The sequence below is a fragment of the Trichechus manatus genome, unplaced genomic scaffold, assembly GCF_000243295.1.
Source record: "Trichechus manatus latirostris isolate Lorelei unplaced genomic scaffold, TriManLat1.0 scaffold00054, whole genome shotgun sequence".
Taxonomy (NCBI): domain Eukaryota; kingdom Metazoa; phylum Chordata; class Mammalia; order Sirenia; family Trichechidae; genus Trichechus; species Trichechus manatus.
The window spans coordinates 1,445,125-1,463,554 of record NW_004443990.1 but is presented as its reverse complement, the minus strand read 5'-3'; the positions used below and the strand labels follow the sequence as shown (position 1 = coordinate 1,463,554).

General features: G+C 35.2%; 1 protein-coding gene across 4 annotated transcripts in view; it reads left to right on the top strand.

Moving 5' to 3' along the window:
• USP32 (ubiquitin specific peptidase 32) overlaps positions 1-18,430 on the top strand; it is a 229,520-nt gene that overhangs the window by 131,206 nt on the left and 79,884 nt on the right. For 3 of the 4 annotated variants that reach the window (XM_023732684.1, XM_004377840.2, XM_023732685.1), the window contains exons 6-10: positions 9,934-10,065; positions 11,670-11,777; positions 13,437-13,552; positions 14,833-14,895; positions 17,603-17,686. In XM_023732684.1, the coding sequence (XP_023588452.1) occupies positions 9,934-10,065; positions 11,670-11,777; positions 13,437-13,552; positions 14,833-14,895; positions 17,603-17,686 (503 nt within the window). Of the gene's footprint in view, positions 1-9,933; positions 10,066-11,669; positions 11,778-13,436; positions 13,553-14,832; positions 14,896-17,602; positions 17,687-18,430 lie in introns of those variants that run through there. The other variant, XM_023732686.1, reaches the window with a different exon arrangement.

The window sequence follows — 18,430 nt, the reverse complement described above, 5'->3', positions numbered from 1 at the left end:
GAGGCAGTGTACTCTGTCTACATCATCTCATTTAATCCTTGCCCCATCTCCGAGGTTCATTGTACCTCCATTTTAAAAATGAGGAAACTAAGGCTGTGAGAAGTTAAAAAGTTTTCCTAAGATCAGATGGCTTAGGGGAAGCAAAATTGGAATGTTTGAAACCTAAAATCCACGCTTACTGTTTGTTTTAGGAGTTGGAAACAGTTTATTGACACATAGTGATTTTGTTCTTTAATCTTTTATGAGTAGCTTGTAATTGCAGATGGAAGGGGTTGGTCATGTGGTAGTTGTGGTCGTGGTGAGCCACGTCTTCAGTCTCACTTCAGACTATCTTGCAAATTCACTTTTCCATTTCCTTTTTTTCTCTTTAGGGAACTTACAAATATTTATTTTTTTATTTTTTATTTCTCTTCTCTTAGACCAATAATTAATTTTCTTTGATGTAGGTAAGATCCTTGAGTGATTGCCCATTTACCAACAGTGAAACAGGTATTAAGAGGTTTGAAATTTTTGTTTTAAGAACTGTTATTATTGAGGATTATTTTCATTAAAGTTGATCACATTCCCTTGTGGAATTCAGCTTTTTTTTTTTTTTTTTAAAGGAAATACGTGTGCCTATTCTTTATTGTAAATATGTTTTCAGATAAATTAAGAAAGGGTTTTTGTACTTTTCCAGAAATGCATCATAAAAGAGGATAAGCCTGCTAACTGATTTCTTTGAGCGGTCTACTCACTGGATCCTGAGATAATTAATGTTGAATTTTTGGCAAATTTTAGGGCTATGTATCTCATTTTTATTATTTCTCTTTTCGTACCTAAGTCAAGAAATTTATATTGTCCCTGTCTGATCTAGCACTTAACTATCACAACTAAAAATATATATATTATTATTTTCCCTTGCCGTATTGTAGTTTATAATGTCAAAGCCTTCTTTCAATGAGGAAAAAATTACTTCGTTGATTCTTGGAACATAAACAACCTAGTAAATCTCCATGTCCCTCCTTCATTATCCTCTTATCTGGTAGTAATGATATAAGGCTTACAGCCGTTTTAAGTAAATCTCAGAAGGTCGCTGCTTTTGAGAGCTAGCTGTTTCCTCAAAAATGTTACAGAACTCTGTGTGTGTATGAAAATACTTGGATTTTGTGTCTGGCTTTTTTGATGAGGATCCAACTCTGGCGTTAAAGGGCTGTTTCTGCAGCTGAAGCCTCTGGTGAGGTGGAACTTGATTAGGATGGCTCAAGGTACAGACCAAGAACTATTTAGAATATGGTATGCTGCTGTTGTGAACCAGAAAAAATTATACCTGTAGGTGGGTGATAAATTCATTCCTATTTACCTAGTACAGTATAAGTTTTGGTATTTGTCATGGTTTGAATTATGTCCCCCAAAAATGTGTGTATCAGTTTGGCTAGGCCGTGATTCCTGGTACTGTGTGATTTTCCTGTATATTGTAAACCTGCCTCTATGATGTTAATGAGGGAGGATGGGTGGCGGTTGTGTTAGTAAGACAGGACCTGATCTATAAGACAGGATTGTGTCCTGAAGCAATCTCTTGAGATATAAAAGACAGCAGTGAGCAGTGAGACGGGGACCTCATACCATCAAGAAAGCAGTGCCGGGAGCAGAGCGCGTCCTTTGGACCGGGGTCCCTAAGCCAAGAAGCTCCTCGTCCGGGGGGGACATTGATGAGAAGGCCGACAAAGAGAAAAAACCTTCCCCTGGAGCTGATGCCCTGAGTTTAGACTTTTAGCCTACTTTGACTATGAGGAAATAAACTTCTCTTCATTAAAACCATCCACTTGTGGTATTTCTGTTGTTGCAGCACTAGATGACTAAGACAGTATTGATTTATAAATTGCAAATAGAAAGAGTAACTACTGAAATAATTACCTCTAACTTCTTTAAGTGAAAATAAGGTTAGTTGAATTTCCTTTCCCCAGCAATTCAGCTGCCAATTCATGTATAATGTCTGGGTAATAATAATATAGTGTATATAATTGACTTTAGTTTGCTTTTGACAAATGTTCAGTTGAGGAATTTGCTGTCTATATTCAGAAAATGTATAGATCACACAAACTTAAAAGCCAGCTCTAAAGCATGGGTTTAATTGGTGACCATGACCTATTGAATTGTCTTTTTTCTAAATATTTTCCAAATGTTTCCACATTTCTACTCTAGCAAAGAAATTGTACTTTTAAGGAGCTTAATAAATTTAGTTTTCAATGTCAAAAAAAATTGGGAGGGAGTTGATAAGGCTTTTCTGTGTATTCTAGTTTACTGTATTATATAAACACCAAATCAGAAGTACTTATTGAGCACCTATTGTATGCTCAGTATACAGTAGTATAGAAGAAAGGGCATGCTTTCTGTCCTTTTGTTTCAGGGTAAGACTTTTTTATATGCTTCTACTTGGAAGAAAGTTTAGAACTGGAGAAAGTTGATGTTTCTCGGAAGAATAGAAGTTTCTCTTTCTCACTCTTTCTTCTCTTCCTTCCTTTTTTTAAGTCATAAATGCCGTGGACAGACATCCTATATAGGAATAGTAGACAGAAACGCTATCTCAGTTTTTATCTCAGACTCCTGTGGTTGTTCTCCCTATTGCTAAAATTTTTAAATACTCTCTCCTTTTAAATACATTCACATTAACTGAGTATTTGAAATAGATACTTCAGTTTTAAAAAATGAAAGCAATATGCTTAAGTAGAAGTTTTGCATATTTTTAAAAAATTAGTTCCAATTCCAGAGTAATTGGCCCTTTCATAAATGTTGGCTCATCAGAAGGTTGCAGTGTAGTAAATTAGTTATTTGGTTAAAAAACAAAAAATATATGACACAATGTGTATGAAAATTTTATCTTTCTTATCATAGTCTTGACTATTTGCTGCAAATTTTAAAAAATGAGTTTAACCTGTTATTTAAAACTGTGATCTGAGACTGTGCATCATGCAGTGGTCCGGAGAATAGAATGAGTCAAGGTGTTAAAAATAAGCTTCCTCCAATGTAAAAAAACAATTTATGTATTAATTGTTTATGAGAAACTAATTTGCTCTGTAAACTTTCACCTAACGCACAATAAAAAATAAAAATAAAAAATAAGCTTCCCAAACAACCTACATCACATTCAATTAAATGTAAGTAATATTATAATTACAGGTAAACAAAAACATGGAACTGTATGTTTTCTTTTTTATCTTTTGGTTACCTACATTTTCAATATTTTTCATACAATGAAGTGTATTATTAATGTAATAAACGTATTAAGTAATACAATTTTAAATCAAACTAGTATTTTTAGTTGTAACACAAATTTTAAAAAGACTGACAAAAATGTTAATGGTTGTTTTAGGATGGTAGCATTAGTTGTGATACAGATTTCCTTTTCTGTGTTTTCCAGATATTTGATAATAAAGTAATAAAATTGCTTTTATAATTAAATACATAAGGGAATTACAAGAAAACATGTCAAAGGCTTTAGAAATGATTTAATAATTTCCACTACCTAGGTTTTGTTTCCCCTCTATTTGCAGAATTAAAATAGCATTTCAAATATGTAAGTTACATTTATACTCTTTTATTTTGATAACTGAACAGAGGAATAATATAGAGGATGTGTTTAAAACTTCTTATATAAAAGGTCACAGTATAGATATGAATCAGTTGTATCAGAGTTAATTATCACATTTGTGTAATTGCATTAGAAATGAAAATAGTATAAGCTTAAAAATCTTTATTGTTCACAATCAGCATTTTAATTAAGATTTTACCGTCTTAATTTTTTAGTCTGTGATATACTTCTGTCAATGGTTTACTGAAAAATGTTGCTTTTTCTGATCACAGATCCAGTCATAATAGCACTCAAATCTTCGGAGTTATATCTAAGTTGTTTTCCATAGTGATTTGGTTTAAAATAGCTGAATCAGATATAGAATTCAGTACAGTATTGAGCTTTAGATGCCTTGGAAGGTTTATTTTCTAATGTTAATTTATTTAACATTCTGATTAATACAAATGGATACATTTCCTAGGCATTATGAAAGTAAGCTGTTTTACAGATCACTTGCCCAGCATCATTTGTAAATGTGTCTGTGGCAGGACTTCTCAACTGGGGACAATTTTGTGTCCCAGGGAACATTTGACAGCGTCTGGAGACATTTTTGACTGTTACAACTAGGGGGTTACCACTGGCATCTAGTGGATAGAGACCAGGGATTGCTGCTACACATCCTGCAATAAACAGGATTGTTGTTATCCCTGCAAAAAAGAATTACTCAGTCCAAAATGTCTGTAGTGTCAAGATTGAGAAACTTTGGTCCGATACGGAGAAAAGATGTTTGGTTTAGTGAGTTCATTAAATGCTAGTAAAATAACAGCTGCTAATTTCTCTTGCTCCTTTCAAAGGTTAAAGTTATGTAGATAATTAATACAGACGCCTAGTAAAGTTAGTGAAAGTTGATTTCCTTTTCTTTTTAATTTGTGGTAAATGTATGTGTAACAAAACAGATTTCCATTTCTTTATTTCTTAAAATATGTCATCTTATAACCTTACTACTCAGTTGTTTATAATTACCCTAAGTAATTAGTTCCTTTTAAATGCTAAAAATGTAGGGTAACTTTGTTATTGCTCTTAGAATCCCTCTTCATAGGTTTTGTGGATCATTAAGACTGTTCTTTTGTTGTTGGGTGCTGTTGAATCAGTTCTGATTCATAGCGACCCTGTGTACAACAGAACGAAACATTGCCTGGTCCTGCACCACCCTCACAATCACTGCTATGTTTGAGCCCATTGTTGCAGCCGCTGTTTCAATCCACTGTGTTCCACTGCTGTCCATTAGGTTTTCACTGGCCAGTTTTTTCAGAAGTAGATCACTAGGTCCTTCTTCCCAGTCTTAGTCTGGAAGCTCAGCTGAAACCTGTCCACCATGGGTGACACTGCTGATATTTGAAATACCAGTGGCATAGCTTCCAGCATCACAACAACATGCAAGCCACCACAGTACAAGAAACTGAGAGACAAGTGATGGAAAGACTGTCCTAGGGGTGGCCCAAGTCAAGAACTTTTCAGGAGCGTATTCTCAGTAAAATGGGGACTAGTTGGAATCAGTATACTTGACCCCAGGTCTTTCTTGTTTTCAGCTATGGCAGACGTAGTCTTTCTCATGAACTTTCCTTCTACTACAGGATAAGAACCATGTCTGTCTGAGAATCTCAGTACTTCGGGAGTGATAATATCTACAAAATACTGTAATCCCAATGCAAGATTTTTTTCTTTTTCCTTTCAGTAGGTTTTACTACATTCTTTAAGTACAAACCACTCTGAGGTTTTAGACATAGTGACTGTTAGAGTAAGGTAAGACAGAGAAGCTTTACTTGTAAGTGCTGAGAGTCCCTTTAAGGACAGGCAAAAGGAAGATAATTTCTTTTAAAATTTTATGGAAGTTGGTGGGATATGTGTTTTCAGTTTTTCACCACTTTTCTTGAATACAGTATTTGATGTATAAATACACATATCAATATGGCTGTATCTAAATTATCTTGCTGAGGGAAAAGCTTTTCCCCCAAAAAATGAAACAGCAAAGGAATGGAGTAACTTTGAATACACTTTGTTTCCCTTTTGACCACAGATCCAGTCATCGGTGCTAGGAGCTGTTCTTTCTTTTGTGTCTACTTGCTGATCCTTACCCTCTCCTTCACAACTCCTTTCCTAAGGTTAGCCGTTCTCCAGCGTTAGCCATTCTTGGCTCTACAGCCATAGAGCCTTTCTGTTCTCAGTGCTGGGTCATGGACCTTTTACTGGGAAGGTATATTTCTGGGCTTTAGTACGGGGAATACAACTGTAGGGGATGCCTTAAATGACTAACAGGAATCTGTGGAATTCACAAAGATGTGAAAATAATGAATTTGCCAATGAGGACATTAACTTAGTGATTGGTTTAGGCTCAGCTTGTGTGTTGAATGCTGAAGACAGGCAAAGTAAAAGAATGACCTAATTATAAAGAGGTAGGTTAAATGTTTTGGATTTTTTTTTTTTGGAAAGGGGATGTGTTTGTTTATTTAAGAAAGTGAATCTTGTGCTGGATGTCATGTATATTTATTACCATGAATTAATTAGTGGGGAGGACATAGAAGGATATTCTTGTTTGAATCCTGAAAGCAAGGTTTAAAAAATAAAACAAAAAACCTATGTTGTTTGTGCATTATTTTCTTATTGCTTCAATATCCAATTAACAATATTTTTTTGAACTTTGCAAAGAACATACATTTTATATTTTTTATTTCAATAAGTGAATTATTTTGGAAAGTGCGTAAAAGAGTAATAAGAGGAGGAACCCCAGAAAGTACGGCCCCTGGCTTCTCTGTCAGCCCAGAAATAAAACAATTTCCAAGACCAACTCTTCAGACAGGGTCAGGACTGGACTGTGGGACATAAAGTGATACTCATGAGGAGTGTGTCTCTTAGTTCAAGTAGATACAAGAGACTAAACGGGCAGCTTCTGTCCGGAGGTGAGATGGGAAGGCAGAGAGGGTTAGGAGCTGGTTGAATGGACATGGGGAATAAGGGGTGGAAAGGAGGAGTGTGCTGTCACAGTATGGGGAGAGCAAGTAGAGTCACATAATAATATATGTATAAATTTTTGCATGAGAGACTAACTTGAAGTATAAACTTCATCTAAACTACAACAATAAAAAAAATTAAAAAGTAAAAAAAGTAATAAGAGCTCTGAGAGCAGCTCATTGTTTTGTATCACACTATTACTAGTTTATTCTCTCATTGCAACACACTTAACACAGTTGAATGATTGCATTCAATCTGTATTTAAAAAATGGGAGTTTGTAAACTTAGCTCAGAAACATTTGCCATAAATATGTTTTGCTTGCTAACTGTTTTTCACAATACTATTTTTCACATTTTATTCTTGTTCTTTTTGCGTATTTTCATGTAAGTGTCCAGTTTTTTTAAAGTTAGGATATTGTGGACAAAAGCAGCATGGATCCAGTGTATTCAGTTTGTCTACCTCCTTTCTGGTTTTTCTTATTACCAGAAAAACACACATTTTTCAATGACAGTGAACTGACTAGCTCAACATAGAATTAATGCTGTTTCTCTTTTCATAATTAGAGATGCATGAATATTTTATTTATATATATATATATATATACTCTGTATATAAAATTTATTTTTTAAATATGCTTTTCCTTTTGAGATTCTGAGAAAAACTCATAAGTGATTAAATTAAAATAGATTTTTTTACCGACTTAGATGTTGTTGTTAGGTGTCATAGAGTCAGTTTTGACTAACAGTGACCTCACGTGACAGAATAGAACTGCCCCATAGGGTTTTCTAGGCTGTAATCTTTACGGGAGCAGATGGCTAGGTCTTTTTCCCACGGAGCTGCTGAGTGTGTTCAAATCACCAACCTTTCTGTTAGCAGTCGAGCACTTAACCAATGCTCCTTTCTCACATACTCCCACCCCTCAAATCAAATTAGTAACTAAATCCTGATTTCCCTGTTGCCTATCACATTTTGAATTCTACTGCATCTGCTTTGTCATTTATTGACTTTTTTACTTATAACATTCTTTACCATATTTTTTTCATTTATTCAATAAGTATTGAATGTGTAAATCAGTCATTGTATTGACAGGATGAACCAAACATTGATCCTGCTATTAATGATGTTTACAGTCTATCAGGGAGAGGAGCTGTACATGGAAATCTTAAATTGAAGATAAAGATCGAAAATTACCAGAGCTGAGTACAGATAATGTGGTGGTGGTGGTGTTAAACTAAAAAAAACAACCCATTGCCTTTGAGTCGGTTGTTGTTGTTAGGTGCTGTTTAGTTGGTTCCGACTCATAGGGACCCTGTGTACAACAGAACAAAACACTGCCTGGTTCTGCGCCATCTCACAATCGTAGCTATGTTTGAGCCCATCGGTGCAGCTACTGTGCCAGTCCATCTAGTTGAGGGTCTTCCTCTTTTTCGCTCACCCTCTACCAAGCATGACGTGCTTCTCCAGGGACTGGTTCCCTCCTGATAACATGTCCAAAGTATGCAAGACAAAGTCTCACCATTCTTGCCTCTAAGGAGCACTGTGGCTGTACTTCTTCCAAGAGAGATCTGTTTGTTCTTCTGGCAGTCCATGGTATATTCAATATTCTTCACCAACACCATAATTCAAAGGCATCAGTTCTTCAGTCTTCCTTATTCATTGTCCAGCTTTCACATGCATATGAGGTGATTGAAAATGCCGTGGCTCGAGTCAGGCACACCTTAGTCCTCAAAGTGACATCTTTGTTGTTTAACGCTTTAAAGAGGTCTTTTGCAGCAGATTTGCCCAGTGCAATACATCTTCTGATTTCTTGACTGCAGCTTCCATGGGTGTTGATTGTGGATCCAAGTACAATGAAATCGTTGACAACTTCAGTGTTTGCTCTGTTTACATGATGTTGCTTATTGGTCCAGTTGTGAGGATTTTTGTTTTCTTTATGTTGAGGTGTATTCCGTACTGAAGGCTGTAGTCTGATCTTCACCAGCATGTGCTTCAAATTCTGTTCTCTTTCAGCAAGCAAGGTGTGTCATTGGTGTATCACAGGTTGTTAATGAGTCTTCCTGTGATCCTGATGCCACGTTCCTCTTCAGATAGTCTGGTTTCTTGGATTATCTGCACAGCATACAGATTAAATAAGTATGATGAAAGGATACAACCCCGATGCACACCTTTCTTGACTTTAAACCATCCAGTATCCCCTTGTTCTGTTTGAACAACTGCCTCTTGGTCTATGTACAGGTTCTGAATGAGCACAATTAAGTGTCCTTGAATTACCATTCTTTTCGGTGTTATCCATAATTTTTTATGATACGCACAGTGGAATGCCTTTGCATAGTCAATAAAACACAGGTAAGCATCTTTCTGATATTCTCTGCTTTCAGCCGAGATCCATCTGACATCAGCAATGATATCCCTCGTTCCACGTCCTCTTCTGAATCTGGTTTGAATTTCTGGCAGTTCCCTGTTGGTGTACTGCTGCAACCGTTTTTGAATATCTTCAGCAGAACTTTTCTTGTGTGTGATACTAATGATATTGTTCAATAATTTCCGCATTCTGTTAGATCACTTTTCTTTGGAATGGGCACAAATATAGATAACTTCCATTCGGTTGACCAGGTAGCTGTCTTCCAGATTTCTTGGCATAGATGAGTGAGCACTTACAGCATTGCATTCATTTGCTGAAACATTTCAGTTGGTACTCCAATTCCTAGAGCCTTGTTTTTCTCCAATGCCTTCAGTATAGCTTGGACTTCTTCCTTTAATACCATCAGTTCTTGATCATGTTACCTCCTGAAATGGTTGAACGTCAGTTCTTTTTGGCCCAATGACTCTATATTCCTTCCATCTTCTTTTGATGCTGCCTGCATTGTTCAATATTTTGCCCATAGAATTCTTCAGTATTGCAACTCGAGGCTTGAATTTTTTCTTCAGTTTTTCAGCTTGAGAAATGCTGAGTGTGTTCTTCCCTTTTGGTTTTCTAACTCCAGGTTTTGCACATTTCATTATGATGCTTTACTTTGTCTTCTTGAGCTGCCCTTTGAAATCTTCTTTTCAGCTCTTTTACTTCATCATTTCTTCCATTCACTTAATGTGGTGTGGGAAGCCCAAAAGAAATAGCTCAGTTGTATATTATTTTACATGTTGGATTTAAGCAGCCTACTTAATGGGAAACTACAGATCTTTTTTTGTTGTTGTTGTTGTTAGTCTTGCTTTTTTGTCAATTTCAATTTAATTTTCTTACCTTTTTAGATGTAATGCATTTTGTCTTTCAGAGTTTTTTTGGGAGGGGGGTCGTGATTATTTTTAGCAATTGAATCGTGAATTAATTTCCCAGAAGAGACGTCTGAGATTTTATAATATTGTTTGATTTGATTCTCAGTGGAGGAATCAGACATCATTGATCTGGAGAAACGCTATTGGTTGCTGAAGGCTCAATCCCGGACTGGACGATTTGATTTAGAGACATTTGGCCCACTGGTTTCACCACCTATTCGTCCATCTCTGAGTGAAGGTAGGAATTATTCTATTTTCTACAAATGTTCATTGGTAAACACATCTGAGCTCATCTCTTATATCTAACCAACACATTCTAACTCTAACCAATGCGTTTTAAAGGCAGTGCTACTATAGGTTTGCAAGTGTGTTGCAAATAGTGGAGTGGAGTGGAGAAAAACTAAAAGGGAATTAAAATTGTATTCTATTCTAGGCCTTCACATTATACCTGTGTAACATTGCATAAAGGAGCCTTAGTGGTGCGGTGGTTAAGTGCTTGGCTCTAACTAAAAAGTCTGCAGTTCGAACCCACCAGCCACTGTGTGGGAGAAAAGACCTGGCGATCTCCTGCTGTAAAGACTACAGCTTAGAAAACCCTGTGGGGCAATTCTCTGTCCTATAGGGTCACTGTGAGTTGGAATTGACTCAGCAGCACTCAGTAGCAACAACAAACTTACATAAATCAGTTTAGCTTTCTATAGGTTAATATCTTGGTCAGATGAGTTTGACTAAGTCAGTGCTATAAAATTGTGCTCCAGCGAGGTGCCTCAGTAGCTGGTGCAGGGATTTGAGTAGTAGCCACTGAATGGGCAGAGCTCTAGGTTTCCACATAAACCCCTACCTCTTCCTCAGCTAGAATGCCTCTACTTTTTTTCTGTTTTACATAAGAAGGATCCAATGCTGTATTCCTCCCCCAAAGAAAAAGTTTAAAAACAATTGCACTAAATCATTTCTAAGGTCCCTTCTAGCTCTAAATTTTTTACTTGTTATGACTTTTTTTTTAATTAAGAATACACTTATTAGGTGATATTACAAAAACCATATTTGGAATCTGAATACCTGGCTTCTGATTCTAGTTGGGACCCTTCTGAGCTTTAGTTTTCTAATCTTTAAATTGAGAGGACACTGCATTAGATTCTTGGAATGTACAGTCTATATCCTTCAGATTCCTAGGGTACTTCAGAAGTACTTGTCAGGGAGGCCAGAGCAGATTGGGCTTGGGCCTCTACCAACACCAACAGGGCAGCTGAGTTTTTAAACCTTTTCAGAGTTAGAAATTGATGTATCATTTCATTTGGGGAAAAAATCAGTTTTTTTTTTTTTAATTTAAAAACCACAGGATTAGATTATCTGTAAATTCCCTTTCATCTCTGGGATTTAAAATACTCATATGCAAAAAATTAACAAGCACAAAGAAGTCACTGCAGTAGAGAATCTCTTTTTCTCGTAATATATTGTGTTATTTTTCTTTGCTTCAAGAAAGAGATTTATAGGAACTTATAGCATCACAGTGTATCTTTCAGTATTTTATTTATAAATTTATTTTTTATATTTTATAGTCATTTTTAACTGTTAGAATTAATATAAGATAAAGACAGATAGCTATAACCAGACACTAAAGGATAGTGATGTATTTTCTGCAAGGACGATAAGCTTCGGTTATAATTATGCCAAGAGAAAAAGAAAATCATACTTCCTGAGACAGTGGGAACTACTGATAAACATTCTTTTTTATTCAGCCAGTTTGTAGGAAGGACTTACGCTTCCTTTCATAAACGTGTCAGTATTAATGGTAGGAAGTTTTTTGAGTGTAGTTTATGTTGTCTCTTCCCTGCTTTACAGGTTTGTTTAATGCTTTCGATGAAAATCGTGACAATCACATAGATTTTAAGGAGATATCTTGTGGGTTATCAGCCTGTTGCAGGGGACCCCTGGCTGAAAGACAAAAATGTAAGTGTGTTAAACATTGTCGGACAAATTGCAAACTATGCAAAGAGAAAATCAGCATTTATACATGTATAATTATCTGTGGATTAAGGCTTGAATTTTTGTAACTTTTCCAGGTTGACAAACAGTATCTCATGTTGAGATTTTACTTAGGTCAGTCTAAGGAATCAATCATCTATTCTTTTTCACTGTGGAGTAGTTTGGGATCTTTGCTATAAATAATGACGTCGATTTTCCTGATGAATTTGAAATTTATGATAAATAAACCAAATCAGCCACGATGGATTTGAAATTTTAAGTAGGAGGTATTTTCTGGTAGTCTATTTAGAGAATTTCATGTCTTGCATGATTTGAAATATAACTCATTTTCTGTCACTTGCATACTTGAATATTTTATTGGCAAAATGAAATTTTCATTGAAAACACAATTTTATTAAATACTAAAATGGTATTTTTAACCTAGATAAAATGTTAATATAGCATAATTTTTAAGCCTAAGTTCATTACATTACTAAATCTAAACAATATTTGAGAAAATGGAGTAGTTTGCATTTAATTAGAGCCTAACTCAAATATATTTATTAGGGTCATTATCTTGGTCTCTTTCAAAAGTACATCTTCACAAGTGTTGCCTATTTCAGAAGTGGTATTTGATATTTTGATCTTATTTATTAGTATTGTACTATGATACACTCAGTTGATTTAATAGTATAATTATTCTATTGTGGGAGTATATGAAATAGATAATTTTTTAATATTAAAAATTCAGATTTCTTTTTTAATTCCCTGATTATATACCATCGCTCCTACTTGGCTTTATGATAGATTATTGAATTTTATTTAAATATTAACCTGGATATAAGTTAAAACTTTATTCAACATTTAACCTTGAACCATATTTAACCAAAGCTATTGTTTTCATTAAAGTTCTAATGTTAAATAAGGAGACTGACATCTCTGCTCAACTGAGGTTAATTATTGCCCTTTACAAATTTTTTAATTTTTAAATTTCTTTTTTACTGATGGGCTAATGGAAATTAACAAACTAGAATGATTCACTTGGAGTTAATTAGCAAAGCGCTGATTTTCTAATTCTTAGCATGCTGTATGTGAACTTCACTGAAGAATTGAAATTGGTCTATACAAACAATTAAGTGTACATTAGTTACATTGGAGAGGCAAAGTGGAAGCAGGCTATCTTTACACCAGCTTGTTGTTATTGATTCTTAACATAGATGGAATATTTCTAGCATTACAAGAAAAAACTCTGCAGTGATCATTTTTGAATATTAGAAATTAATTTAAGGGCTTGAATTACCTCCTCAAAACCTGTGAGATGTTGTAGTATATTTTGTATAGTGACATGGCCCTTTCTTGTTGGTTTTGCAAGTAGTTTAGCTCTAGATTTAGCTGAAAGATAAGATACCCCAACCTGGATCATGATTTAGAGAGATTGATCTATGAAGTATGTGCAGAAAATCCTGCAAGTTCAAAGGACTTTAATGACATATTATAGTCTGCTCAAGATGAGAACTTAATCCAGAATATAACTGCTTGTGAAAGTAAGTAGTTATACTAGGGCAGCTTTTGGCAAAATGTACTTCAAAATATAAAAATAATTTCCCTCCGTAAGAGTTGTGTTTTGTTTTGTTTTTTCATTAGTTTGCTTCAAGGTGTTTGATGTTGACCGTGATGGAGTTCTCTCTAGGGTTGAACTGAAAGACATGGTGGTTGCACTTTTAGAGGTCTGGAAGGACAACCGCACCGATGACATCCCTGTAAGTTCTGAGTGTGTACATCTTGTATGTAAATTCCCAGTAGGAAAATAGACTGGAGAAGGAGAATTTTTTTTAAAAAAAAGGAAGAAAGGATTTTTTATTGCATTTAGTTAACTATATTCTATACAAAATGTTTATAGTTGATGATGCAAAATTGGGAAGAGTTCAATTTGTTTTGGCTTAGAAAATTTAATAAACTGAACTTATTGTATAAAGTAAGAATGAAACAAGAAAATTATCTTAATTTTTTTTTTAATTTCTCATTCAAAAATTTATACACATATTGTTTTGTGACCTTTGTTGCAATCCTCACAATGTGACAGCACACTCCCCCTTTCTACCCATGTTCCCTGTGTCCATTCGACCAATTTCTGTCCCTTTCTGCCTTCTCATCCTGCTTTTGGACAGGAGCTGCCTATTTGGTCTCATATATCTGATTGAACTAAGAAGCACATTCATCGCGTGTATTATTTTTTGTTTTATAGTCCTGTCTAATCTTTGTCTGAAGAGTGAGCTTCGGGAATGGTTTCAGTTCTGTGTTAATAGTGCATCTGTGGGCCATAGTTTCGGGGATTCCTCCATTCTCTGTCAGATGATTAAGTCTGGTCTTCTACATGAATTTGAGTTCTGTTCTACATTTTTCTCCTGCTCTGTCTGGAACTCTCTGTTGTGTTCCCTGTCAGGGTGGTCATTTGTGGTAGCCGGGCACCATCTAGTTCTTGTGGTCTCAGGCTGATGGAGTCTCTGGTTCATTTGGTCCTTTAATCATTTGGGCTAGTATTTTCCTTGTGTCTTTGGTTTTCTTCATTCTCCTTTGCTCCACGTGGGATGGGACCAATTGATGTATCTTAGATGGCCACTTGGCAAGCTTTTAAGACCCTAGATACCACTCACCAAAGTGGGGTGTAGAACATTTTCTTAATAAACTGTATTATGCCAGTTGACCTAGATGTTCCCCCAAATTGTGGTCCCCAGGCCCCAGCCCCAGCTACTCTATCCCTCAGAATGTTTGCATGTGTCCAGGAAACTTTTTTGTTTTTGCTTTGGTCTAGTTCTGCTGACTTCCCCTGTGTTGTGTGTTGGCCTTCCCTTCACCGAAGTTGATCCTTGTCTACTTAGTAACTTCCCCTCCCCCTTGTCTTAATTTTTTTAAAGCAAATATAAGAATCTATTTGTGCTAATTTGAAAAAAAACTTGACCAAAATACTTTAGCCACTGAATAATAAAATAAAAAATGTTATCCATTTTCTAATTACTCCTCTGGGTTGCTGTTTTTAAAGGAATTACACACGGATCTATCTGACATTGTAGAAGGCATACTGAATACACATGACACCACAAAGGTGAGTCTAGCTAGGACTAGTTTATCCTTTTCTAAAAATACCATGCACTCTGAGTTGGGATGTGTAGCATGTATACATGCGTGAATGTCTTCTGCATCATATTCACCAAGGACTTGTTTGGGCCTGTGATTAAAATGCCTCCAACTTGTCTCTAAAGATAATCCATTCCTTCTTTAAACAGCTTTATTAAATGTAAGATAGATAAAAGCGTCATAAGCCTGTGCTAATCATTTTATAAGTAGACATAACCCTGATATCTGTAATTTATTCCATTTAATAAGTTATGATAAAGGCTAACATTATATTGAGCAAAAAAAAACACACAAAGGTATACATACTGTATGATTGCATTTATATGAACTTTCAAGGACAGACGAAACTTACAAAAGGTAATAAAAGTCAGAATAGCGATTTCAAGGGATGAGGGATTAACTGGGAAGGAGCGTAAGGATATCTTTATTTTTCTCTCCTGGAATTTTAGTCCTTGATTGTTCAGTGTAAAATTCCATAATGAAATGAACTTTATCAGAGCTTATCTGCAATAAAGTTATATGGCACATGTTCCTCTGTGCCGCCTATGCCTGAGGTATAAACATGATGTGGCAGAGCTGCACATCCTCTTGTTTTTTAAATAATTAAGTTAGAATAATAGAATTAAATATTATTCAAAGTATGGAAGAGTAAAGGCACACACTATATCAATGGTTGGATAAATTTGCTTCTATTCTGTGTTTTATGTTTTAAAAATTGAATAATACTATATAAGCTATTCTGTAGCTTCTTTATCATTTAACAATAAATCAGCATTTTTGTAAATTTTACAGATGTTTATTAAGCACCCTCCATGTGCTAGGTATAAAGCAGCATATATAGAGATTTGATTTCAGTCTTTTCAACAGCCTGTGCATACTGTTCTATTATGAGTATGCTATGATTTATTCCTGTATCTTTTAAATCATATTGCTATGGTCAAAGAGCTATTTCAAAGGCAAGAGGAATACTAAAGATGGATGTTATGGAATTAATTGAGAGTTCTAATAACATCGTAATATAAAATGAACAAGCCTCCAAGTCAGAGCTCCTTTTTGGCATCATACATTACAGATCCAGGTGTTTTCAACTTCTCATACTGTATGTTACAAAAACTCTTCAAAGTACTTCCTCTTTGGTATAGGCGAACCCAACAATTTAAAACAGTGACCATGATGAGAAAAATTCTATCATCCAATGTTAGTCATATTCTAAAGTGATTTGCCTACTTCCTCACCCTGCCTTCTACTTTTTGAAAGTAAACTTATTTATTTGTATGAAAAAAAAAAAAAAAAGAAATTGGAGCTTTTGTTTCTCTTCCTTTTAGTTTGTTTCTATACCTGTATTTGGAAGATTTTTTTAACAGTTAAATTTCTCACATCTGTCTTGTTTGATTATAAGACAGTAGAAATATATACTTCAGGGATTCCACAGGTCAGCTTTTTTTTATCTTTAAAAAAAAAAGTATGACTGTAGTTTTCCTTGTTAATAATGCCTACTGCCATCATATTTGAGGCATAAAGGAAAATGAGGGTAAATAATGTTAGTGGAACATCTTTGTTATCATTAAATAATAAAAGCTAAGAACATTATTATTCATCTAGGATTGTTAGGTAAGTATTGAGCACAAGAAGTAAAAACATTTGGTTATGTTTTTGCCTGATAAGAAAAAAATATATTGGCTTCTATATGTAATTTTTGGTGTACTTTGACACTACAAAAATGTTACTAAATTTATAACAGTAATGTTCAGTTGTATTTTGGGAAAACATGAAATGGATATTCATTCTTTATATACATTAGATTCTGTTAAATCTCTAAGAAGTCTGATAATGTTGCCAGAATATCCTTCCTAGACAAGTATTAGGATGAAAGGACATAATTCAGAGATTCTAATTTTTGGTTTCAAAATGATTAACCAATACCAGTTGCCATCTAGTCAACTCCAACTCATGGTGACCCATACGTGTTATAGTAGAACTGTGCTCCAGAGGGTTTTCAGTGGTTGATTTTTTGGAAGTAGATCGCCAGGACTTTCTTCTGAGGCATCTCTGAGTGGACTTGAACCTGTACCCTTTCGGTTAGCAGCTGAGCACGTTAACCGTTTACACCACCCAGGAACTTCTCAAAATTATTAAATACTCCATTTTGCCTACCTAGGACCTCTAGTGGTTTTCCATAGATAACCTTTGAAGCAGAAGCTATTGTTAGTTATTTCCCAGGTATTGTTGGAGAAAAGGGAGCCCTGGTGGTATAGTGGTTAAGAACTCGGCTGCTAACCAAAAGATCAGCAGTTCATATCCACCAGCTGCTGCTTGGAAATGCTATGGGGCAGTTCTACTTTGGTCCTGTAGGGTTGCTGTGAGTCGGAACCAACTCGACTGCACCTAACACCAACAACAGCAACATTGGAGAAAGGAAATTGTTGATGATAAGTTGTCCCCATTACCATTAACTGCTTGAACAGAGTTACACATAGCATTTGTATGAACTGTGCCACTCTTAAACTTGTACTAGCCGGCCTAACTTTTCAGATAAACATATGACATCTACTGAAAATTATTGGTTTGCTTTTAGAAAAATGACCAATATAAGTTTAATCAACCAGCATTTGTTCCAATTTTGTAAAAAACGAGGACATTCTTAACACAGGATCTTTATGTTTTCTCTTTTTTAGATGGGCCACCTTACTCTGGAAGACTATCAGATCTGGAGTGTGAAAAATGTTCTTGCCAATGAATTTTTGAATCTCCTTTTCCAGGTATGTTTATGGTAAATGACAGGTACAAGTGGTAGTTGTACCCATAGTTCTATATCATTTCTATCATATAAGAGCTAGAGCTACTACATCTATGTCTCAACTTGATCTTCTCTTATTTACTTAACATTGGCTCATTGCTAGGCTGCAAACCACATGTAATTAAAAAGAGAACAACATTATTCTGTATACACCTGAAAAATGATAAGATACAGAATGAGTGCCTGCTGAAGCTTCTCAAAATCATGACATGGAAAATAGGAAAGCATAATGTGGCTGATTATGTTTGTTTATCTTATAGCTCGTGGTAGAGCAGCATGTAGACATATAGAGAATAATTTAAATTGCAAAAACTATCATAATTTGCTGTTTTTCTTCATTGTTGTCTTTTTAAAAAGCCTGTTGTAACTAACGAATTAGGCAGTGTGAACAGAAAGATAACATAAAAAGTCAACTATAAGTTTTTCAGAGTATACAGTCTTTCAAGTTAGCAGGCTTAGCTGCAAGGCTGTTTCTTAGTTTTTATTCTCTAGAAGGTCTAAGAAAGATTGAGAGGGAGAGGGAGGAAAAGCTTCCAGGAGTGATCATTAAGTCATAGCACTTGCCAGATTTTAACTATTTTGCTGTAGTTTCCTTGCTGCATTTTTTCTTCTTCAGGGCTGCCTTTGTTGGTGTAAAGGAATCCAACTGATTTTTGTATGTTTTTCTTGTATCCTGAAACTTTGCTGAAATCTTCTATTAGTTCCA